At 41.2% G+C, this 10,282-nt stretch overlaps 1 protein-coding gene across 1 annotated transcript in view; it reads left to right on the plus strand.

The window, feature by feature from the left end:
* COL9A1 (collagen type IX alpha 1 chain) overlaps positions 1 to 10,282 on the plus strand; it is a 132,667-nt gene that overhangs the window by 27,383 nt on the left and 95,002 nt on the right. The window contains exons 6-7 of the mRNA XM_019520334.1: positions 8,334 to 8,489; positions 9,162 to 9,182. Coding sequence (XP_019375879.1) covers positions 8,334 to 8,489; positions 9,162 to 9,182 — 177 coding nt within the window. The remainder of the gene's footprint in view (positions 1 to 8,333; positions 8,490 to 9,161; positions 9,183 to 10,282) is intronic.

Raw genomic sequence — 10,282 nt, forward strand, 5'->3', positions numbered from 1 at the left:
TCCAAAGGCTTACACCATCATTTATTGAGCTCCTTTCCTACTGAAAATACATTTGATATAAGTCATTTAAGAAAAATCTTGTATGGAGAAGAGATCCTTTGCTATTCACAATGTTGCGAACTCCCACAAGTTTGGTGAAAGAGTTTGCTGATTTGATGTTTTAGTTAGAATCTCAAATCCTGGAAACAAGTGATTTCAGAAAAATGTCAGTTTTAGAAGTTCTTAATCTTCATGCTTGTAGAAAAAATGTTAAAAATATGACCTGAGTGCAATCTACACATTCAGTACATGAAATTTAAATTAAAATGCAATTTAAATGTAAGACCAGATCACGATTTTTGAGCCTACTACATTCTTTTGTGAGAGATTCTAAACAGAGGAACAGAGAATCAGATCCTGAGTTGGTACAAAATTGTCAGAGTTCCTCTAGTTTCCTTAGTTACTGCTAATTACAAGACATGCAAAGAAAAAAACAAAACAATAATAAAGAAAAACCTGTCAGTTTTAATGCCACCCACCTAAAGAAACAAATAGCCAACAATTATGTTTGGAAAATGAAGACAAACATAAAAAGATAAAAAAAAGCACAGAATAAGTCTGTGTCAGTCTCAAGTTTAGGTTATTTTTTCCAATAACATTGAATTATGTCACATTATAATGCAAGAAATTAGTTTAAGATATATTTTTTACTTATTGCTCTTGTGAGAAGAATCAATTACAACTGGTTTGAAAACAACCAGAAAACTAGGGTAGTTAACCACTGGAACAAACTGACATTAATAGGTTGATTCAGTAGGCTGAGATTTGCTGTCTTTCTAGAACTGCTTTAGCATCAGAAATTACAGGCCTGATGCTAGAATTACTAGGTGAAATAATATGGCTTGTGTTATGGAAGGTCAACCTAGATAATCATAATGGTCCTTTTTGGTCTTAAAATCTCTGAATCTATGAAAACATGTTCTGAAATGTGACAAAAGGAATATCCAGTTTAATGGCCTACTAACTTCATTTATCTTGCAAGATCACAAGAACATGTTTCCTCTCTCATTTTTTTTTCTTTTCCTTAAACTGAATAAAACAATAAATAGCTGTGGAGGTTTCTAGGCTTTTCACTCCAACTTACCATGCTGCACACTGTTTAGGTACCCAATCACTCTTTGTTATGTAATAATCAAAAGGTAACATTTATACTTTATATCCAGATGTTGTTAAAACATATTACTTTTAAAATACTAGAATCATGTTTCCTAGTTGCTCTATTTATCCTGTAGGTTGGCTCCGTCTAGGCGTACTATCAAACATGTTATTTTAAAAGAGATTTGTTATTGTTTGTTGTTACAATGATTGCCCAGGAGAGTCACTGGCGATATTCTGTTAGAAAATGAGGGTGGCCTTTGAGCCTTTGCAAGGATTTATGCTCAGGATTTCTGGTACGTTTTAGAGGCCAAAAGTTCTGATGACATTATAATTGTATGCTATTGTTTTTTTTCCCCATCTAAAGAAATTTCAAATAAGAACTTAACGTGAAATATATTGTAGTTTGAAAATTGAAAAGGGACCCTCATAAAAATATGTCCAACCCTCTATTTGTGATAAAAATGAAAACCAATTAGATCAGTTGTGCTCAACCTTTTTTACAGGCAGGCCAGAAGGGCAGTGCCCTATTCATCTAAGGGTCAGATCTGGCTGATGGTCTCGATCTGGTGCTCAGAGGAAGTTTAGCAGCCACTATTTAGCCGCATGGAAAGGGCTGAGGGAGCAGCACAGCCCCAACACAGCCAGGGAAGGGAGTGTGACATGGCTTTGAAGGAGGAAGGGGATGTAGCCTGCTCCCTGTGGTGGGGGGGAAGAAGGCTTGAACTGGCCCCATTGTGTGGCTTGGCCCCAGCCTGGTCCCTTGGAGGGGAAGAGGTCATGGTTTGGGCTCCATCCATCCCTGTGGTTCTGGAATTTGGTAAGGGGAAGAAGGGTGGTGATATTAATGGTCACTCCTCCCCACTGTCAAATTTCTTAACCTGCATTTAGCTGCAGGCCAGAGATTAAACACCCCTGACTTAGATCTTTATTGTTTAAAAGTCAAATACTGTGAGCCAGATCATCAGCTCGTATAAATTGCTGAACTTTCATTGATATCATTGGCACAACTGTGATTTTCCCCTGTTGATGGTCTAGGCCCTTATTTATAATTGTGTCAGGTATATAAATCATCATGTTAATGACCTTTTCATTCCTGCTGTTAGGAACACAAGAGGAATATATTTCTGATTAAATAGTGATTATGTGCCTGGCCCTGCAAAGGGTTGTACTTCCTTAGCTCATGCTGACCATGGGGAAAGGAGGAAACACAGCACCTCATAGAAGACACACAGCATCTTCTGGATGTGTAGTCTCCATCATCACAGTTAGAATGTTTAACTGATATTTAAACTCGTTATCAAGACAAAGGCAGTTACATGGCATTTAACATCTAAAAGGTAACTCTTTTCACCAGGCAGCGCAGGGAGATGGACCAGAGCACAGATTAGGAGAATTGCTTTAGTAGTGCATGCTGTTGCCAGCAATCTTGGCATTCTAAAGGGTGCTAGATCCATTCTCTCCACTGTGTAATAGGGGTTCATTCTCAAGCTTAAAAGGTTGAACACCTGGTACACAAGGTCATCTGATGCAAGCAATAGCTTAATTGTCCCAAGGCCTTCACAAAGATACTGAAATCATAATGGAGATCAAAACTTTTAAAATTATTATTGACGTGTAGAAAATTGTATTATACAGGTTAAAAAATGCATGTAAAATAGCCTTTGGTCATTTTAATATAAATGTAGCAAACAGATCACATGCTACCCATAAAAATCAACATGAATATAGCATAGTAAAATTTTTGTAGGACTCTTCAGCTTTTTCCATGTTATATACTATAATTGCAAAACAGACCTCAGCACCTGGATTTCCAGAGAATATGAATGAAGCATTTCTTCCTTGGTTATTATTCCAGCAAAGTCCTTCTTCCGTTTCCCTGAGAAAGGAATGAGAGAGTAAGCCCAGCTATTTGATGAGATATGGTGTGCTTTATTTTCCTCTATTCATTCTTGGGCCTTAAAATTCAGAATGTCCAAATGCAGGAACATGGGAACTGGGGCCTTTATCAGTATTTTTAAGACATATTTATCATTACAGGATAACCTCATAAGATAGCCTTTTAGGAAAGAACTGAAACTTAATGGAGAGTAGTATTTCCCTTGTATGTATTCAATTAACCTGACATAAAAAAAAATTGGAGCATAAAAATCCCTACATGAAATATTACCTTGATGGAAGACAATGAGAGTTGTGCCACTGAACTTCAGTGGCATCAGGATTTCATCCGTAATATAGAACAAAAACCTATCTATGCTCAATACATCAAACACTATGATAAAGGAGTAGACATTGTAATATCTATACTAACATAGAATTCCCCTTCTCAAAATAAGACCACTGCCTTCATTGATTCTGTGCTATATAAATTATCAGTGCTTCCTTGTATATGTGCCTGCTGTCACTGAACTGAGAGTAATAGGCTGAAATTAGCAGGGAAACTGACCTTGACTGCATTTAGTGATTGCTGTAACTGAGCTATCTCCAGTTCCTGAACAGTTTCTATTTATTTTGTTCATTTTGTTGGTAATTTTCCTTTTTCTAAATTTTTGCATAATAGTTATCATGTTTTTTCCTCTCCTGACATTCCTTTCAACAAATGTTGAAGGTTCTTTGCATGGTGAAGAACACTGGGCTCTGGAATTCACAGAAGACTGTACAATATGAATGTAATATATAACTTTCATAGAAATTGACCTGTATAATTCCTATAAATATCATTGTTACTAGGATGCATGCCACACACTTCATAGAAAGGACCCTTGAGGCTTGATTCACTTCTCATTTGCACTGGTGTAAAATCAGTCTTTGATTTCAGTGAAAGAAAGGAGCAGGCTATTAATACAGATCTGCTCAACTGTAGTTTTACCACAGGTGTAACTTATTTTGATTCATCCTCTAAATGGCAATACACCATTGACTGCGCACACACCAATTTTTGGAAAGGTTGCTCAACTGATTGGAGATATTTTTATTAGTTTTTCTCTATAAAATAGAGGAACATATTTTTTTCTTAAAGCATAGCATGCAGCTGAATGTTTCATTGTGACTTGACATTACTACTGTTGCACAGCAGACACTACCCTGGAAACTTAGCTCTCATTTACATCCCACTTATGCTTCACTGATCTCAGTTTTTGCACAGCACAGATAAGATGGTACTGCTAGTGTGGTATTCTTGTTAAGATTTTGCTAATAGCTGGCATTATAACAGTATTTCTATTGATCTTAGAAAGATAGATCAGATACAAACAGAACTAACCCCAAGTTATAGGTACTGGCTAAAGATGAATGCCACAGCAACCTTGGATTTTTAATTAGAGATCTTTTACTAATCTCAGTTCTTAAAAGCCACTGAATTATTGCATTTAAATAGATTTAGCTTATATTAGTTCTGATTAATCTGTGCTCTTTCCTGAGGACTTCAGTCTGCATCTGCAACTGTCAGATCTTAATGACATTTGGTGCTAGCATTGACAAAATATCTATGTATAAATGCAAAACACCCTCAAGAAAAACAATGCAAAAAACAAACAGTGAAATCCTTTATGTCACCATTACCCAGGCAACACAGTCACTGTCAAATGCCACCTACCCATGTGGGAAGAGACACAGAAAGCTGGCCAGGGCTGAAATTGCTTGTTTGACATTTTTTTCTTTTTAATTTAATAGTCCCCAGACTAACTGCAGCTTTAAATGACAACTTATTCATAGCTGGGCTTTTATTTTTTTTTCATTTTAAAATAATGACTCTATTATATATTAGATTAAACCCCTCCTCCCCAAACCCATGGTAAATAAACATTAAGGCTGAAAAGTTGACCAGTCATAATTTAGAAATACTAGATTAAAGGTTGTAGGGTTTTTGTTTGTACACGTTGGTCTAAGGACATAGGTCAGCTAGGTTCTTTGGATAGATGTAATATCTTTTATTAGACAAACTGAGTAGTTGGAACAAAGTTCTTTGAAAGCTTCCAGGCACAAGTACTTTTCTTCAGGCATAGGAAGACTCTGCTGTTGCCCTTGGCAGATCCAGACTTCGACCAGTTGAACTAGGGGCAGTAGTTGGCTGTTTCACTCGATCACAACTACACAAGGTATGAAGGGACTCAGTACTCCAGGCTTCAATGGCCAATGGTTATATAGCTTTTGCTCTGTTCATCCAGGCCACCCCTATCTTTTTTTATTCACTAATGTCTTGGATCCTTGTATTTTCCCTTTCTTTCTCTGAGCTCTTATGTGCTCGTATCAAACCTCCATCTCTGTTTCTAACCCCTTTGGTCTTCTGTATGTATACACACATCCCTCCCATCTTCACCATACTCTCCCATGCAGATTTCCACACAAATTATTAGAGTTTAAAAATTCTAAGTGTCTGGAAACAGATTCTTATATTTAAAAATGCCAGGCAGAGTTGCCAACTCCAAAGAAAAAAGACTTTTTGGTATACCAGGATCAGTTAATCTTTTTATGCCTGGAGTCAAGTTTTCATTTAAAAAGTTTTGGGATTCATTGAAACCAGAGCCATGGAGTTTAAACTTAAATTTTAAGTATCTTTTTATTATTAGTTTGAATTACAACCTTGTTACTGCTTAAATGTATTACTGGTATATATCATGTAATTATGTTATATATTATATATAACATTTGCTTTAGTTATTGAAATGAAGAAAGTTTAAAAATTAGAGCTGGAGAAAGGAAATGAATCACTGACTCACAGGTAGGGAAAGAATGTCGAACAGATAATATAGAAGAGGTAAAAAGCACCCCCCCCCTCCAAATATGGAGTGTGATAAGGTTAAATCGGAGATTAAGTCAGTATTGGAAAAGCGAAAGAAGCTAGATAGGAAGAAAATGAATATAGACAGTATGGAAAGATGGAGCCTATGAAGAATTTTGAAAACTAGAAGAATAGATTTTTAAATTAGATTCATACATATGATGAGTGTGAATGTACTAGATATTGGAAACTACTTGGCTGCATCTTTGAAAAAGGAAAAAACAAGCTAAGTGACAGCATTTTGGAAACCCTGAAGTGTAGCGACCAAAAATGGAGAACAAATAAAGATATGATACAAACAATAAGAATAGCAGCAAGGTCAAGGTAATGTCCAGCAGTGTTCTGGAGATACAAGCTAAGTGCTAAAAACATAGATGTTATTGTCAAGATTGAAGATGAGATGTCGCAGAAGAAGCAGAGAAGACTAAGAAGCCTTAAGTTAAAGTAAAGAAGTGAAGCTGCATTACCTCAGCCAGAATAAGAAGAAGGAAGACAAACATGAATCTAACTAGTAAACAAAAGTTGCAGAGACTCAGTCTGCATTGAGGCTCTCAGGCTACACCTCCATTTTTCCATATGTGACACTATTTTATAACAGAAAAAAACTTGGCCCTCCATTGCCTGTACCTGGCCAAGTGTGGCTTGCTTGAGATATCCAGGCTGAGAAATCATGAGTTAGACTACTTGTTAACCTGATGAACCATCATGAGATTATGTAGAACATGAAAGAATCTAAGACTTCAAAAAGAGGTTATAATTCTAAATGGTGCATGGATGCACCCAAAATGTGATATACTATGCAGTACCAAAGATACTAGAGGACATACCTTTGAAGCGTTCATTTCAGCTCTTCACATTACTGTTTTCAGTAAAAGGTATGTAGAGGGTACTTATAAGCCTCCCTTAGTCTTCCTCAATAAATAAGTAAAAGGTACTTATTTTTCAGACATGTAAATAGGAGTCCAGTTAGTTTCTTGAAAAGAAAGAGGTGGATTTATTTCTGGGCCAGATTGCAGAGCTAATGTAAAAACATTTAGAGAACATGTGAAATCTCACAGAGGTATATCAGCCAGCCTGACTTCTGCTTGTTTAAATATGATACAGATCTTTAGAATTCTTCTTGCTTAGACCTTCTGCTCCTGCATTCATCTTCAGAGCTGTCATTCTTCCTTCATAGGACTGTCCAATTCCAAAAAAATCCTTTGAGAATATGTGTTCACTAATAAAGGCATATTTGCAGTATATGAATTAAGAAGCAAAATCTACGCTTGGACATGACAAACTTAGAGCTTCACTTCATCTTAAATTCACATAACAGGTTTTATAGTTTCATAGTTTCTAGGGTCGGAAGGGACCTGAGCAGATCATCTAGTCCGACCCCCTGCCATGGCAGGAAGAGCACTGGGGTCAAATGACCCCAGTAAGGTGGTCATCCAACCTCCTCTTAAAAACCCCCAGGGTGGGAGCCTGCACCACCTCACTTGGAAGCTGGTTCCAGACTCTAGCTGCCCTGACCGTGAAGTAGCGCCTCCTGATGTCCAACTTAAACCTTCCCTCCGCCAGCTTGTGACCGTTGTTCCTGGTCACTCCTTGCGGCGCTCGGGGGAACAGGGACTCCCCCAGCGCCTGCTGATCCCCCCTAACCAGTTTATAACAGGCCACAAGATCCCCCCTCAGCCTTCTCTTTTGAAGGCTGAACAGGTTCAGGTCCCGCAACCTTTCCTCATAGGACCTACCCTGCTGTCCCTTGATCATACAAGTGGCCCTCCTCTGGACCCTCTCGATGCTGTCCACATCCCTCTTAAAGTGCGGCGCCCAGAACTGGACGCAGTACTCCAGCTGCGGCCTGACCAGTGCCGCATAGAGGGGGAGGATCACCTCCTTGGACCTGCTCGAGATGCATCTGTGGATGCACGACAAGGTGCAGTTGGCCTTCCTAGCCGCCTCCCCACATTGCCAACTCATGTTCATCCTGGAGTCAATAATGACTCCCAGATCCTTTTCCACCTCTGTGCTGACAAGAGGGGAGTTCCCCAGCCTGTATGTGTGGTGCCGATTGTTCCTCCCCAGGTGCATCACCTTACACTTGTCCGTGTTAAACCCCATCCTGTTCTCCTCCGCCCATCCTTGTAACCTATCTAGGTCTAACTTTATGCTTGTCTCTAATGCAGACAGTAGAGAGAGGGGAGAGTTGAAGGTAACTGGCTGCTCTGTTATAAATAAGCAAGCTCCAAGAACTGACTCAAGCCATTTGTTTGTCAGTTAAACAATAAACAATACTGGATTAGCCTATCCAGTGCCTTTCACAATGCACCTTTTAAAAGCCACTGGTGGCTGACCAGAGTATTTTTATTATGAAACTTCCAACCTGGAAACTGCACATGTGAAATACATTAATCTGATTTTATCTTTCTGCTAGTTTGAACTCCAGTGGATGCTGATTCATTGCGACCCTCTGCGACCACAAAGAGAAACATGCAGTGAACTTTCATCCCGGACCTGGGTAAGGAGCTTTCTCATCCTTAATCAGACTACTGTGGAGTCTACATCTTCAGCCTCTTCCTCTGGGTTAACAGTACCTTAATTTTCTTCTGGTCACTGGATGCCTATTTTTAATATTGCTGGAATTTGGTACATTTCAAAGTCCAAGCCCATCAGCTACCGTCTCAGGGTTTTAACCCTTTTCTTGCTTTCTTACTTTTTCATTATCAAACTGCCTAGCGCAGAAGCATTTACTTCTTGTGCCTCCATAGGAAGTGGGGGGGGGGGTGAGAAGTTTTCTGCAGGCACCATGCTTTGCTTTTCTCTCTTGATAATTCATGCAGAAGATGAAGGGAGTCTAATTCACACAGAAGGTGAAGGACCAGGGTCAGAGCAGCAGCAGCAGGACAAAGGGTTAAAGGAGCTGGAGTCCTTCAGTCCCCTCCTTTCTCGCCTTCAGATTTCCTCCAATCCCCACTATGCTCTGCTAAGTCCATTAATAAACAGAAGGCACTGACACCTATAGCAGGGGTTACCTTTCTGCTGCTGCTGGAGGAGTCACTTGGGGGGGCTTTTGTATGTTTTAAGGGTCCTAAAATCTATCAAGAGCAACAGAAGGGAAAGCTCAGCCAGAGAAGTGACCATGGCTAGCACTGCCTGGGTCAGGGGAGCCTTACTGCTAGAGGTTTTCCTACAAATGATTTGCCCTTGCCTGGCTCAAGTAAGTTCATGCTGACTTTTATTATCCATTTCTTATTCTTTGCAGATAAGCCAGACAGCTGTGCTGGTAAGTTTTAAGGGAAGGAAGTGTGCTTGGCTAAATTGGAAAGGTCTGTACCAGGTTTTCCAAGGAAACTGAGGACAATCTCCTGTCCTGGTTGGAAACCAAATCTGCGCTGGTTCTTCTAACCCTTGTCCTACCAGCAAGGGCTGGGCCTGGTGTATTTCAACACTGAAACAGCAAGTTAAGAGAAGAGATGTATTTGCCTTGCTTTTATGCTTTGAACAGAACCCTTCTAGCCCAGTGGCAGGGCAGCGTTTCAGCTCCCAGTAACAGTATCGTTCCTTTAATTAGCATCTGAGAGTTTGCTCTAGCAAAAAGGGACTCCTGACCTGCTGGCACTAGTGGGGAGGGGAAAAAAAGCGGGCAGGACAGGAGCTAGGGCTCGAGTTGGAGGTGCTATCCTGAATGGGGCTGGAGGCTTGAAGACCTGGCAAGGCTGCAGCCTCAGTGCATTACTTTCTCCAGCAGGCGCATGGAGGGGCTCCAGGTTTCATTGACAAAGCCCCTATTGTGAGCTCTGCCCAGCCGGGCAGCTGGAATCCAGTAATAAGGAAGACAGAGCAGTGCATTATAGAAACGGGGGGTTAGAAGCAGGCAGCTAGGTTCGAAAAAGGGACTGGACAAATTCCTGGAGGAAAGGGGCATTCATAGCTGTGGAGCCTTGGAGTGAAGGGCACATAGCCTCTGAATTGGCTGCCTGGCCCTTCAGTGCTGGAGGCTGCAAGTGGGAGAGGCACAGTGGGGGAAAGACCCAATTCCCTCTCCCTGCCCGTGTCACCCAGGAGCCGGGTCAAGGGCAAGTCTCCTGTTCCGCCAGCAAAGCCTCTGGCTTTTTGAGCCCTCTACAGCTGCCCCTGCTGCGGCGCCGGGGCTGCGGCCGGGAAGCCCGGGCAGGGGACAGGCCATGGTGGGGCGGCAGCGAGCCCATAGGAGCCGGGGGTGGAGGGGCTGAGTGAGGGCACTGGAGGTCGGGGCCCGGGGCGGGTCGTGCAGGCACAGCGCGGCGGCCCCTGCTGTCGCGGCCGGGAGGGGCGGCTGGCCGGCTGCCCGACGAGGAGCCCTGGCGGCTGCTCCCCCGGCCCCCCGGTCCCCTCAGGCGCCTC

The sequence above is a fragment of the Gavialis gangeticus genome, unplaced genomic scaffold, assembly GCF_001723915.1.
Source record: "Gavialis gangeticus isolate Ggan-Ray unplaced genomic scaffold, GavGan_comp1, whole genome shotgun sequence".
Taxonomy (NCBI): domain Eukaryota; kingdom Metazoa; phylum Chordata; order Crocodylia; family Gavialidae; genus Gavialis; species Gavialis gangeticus.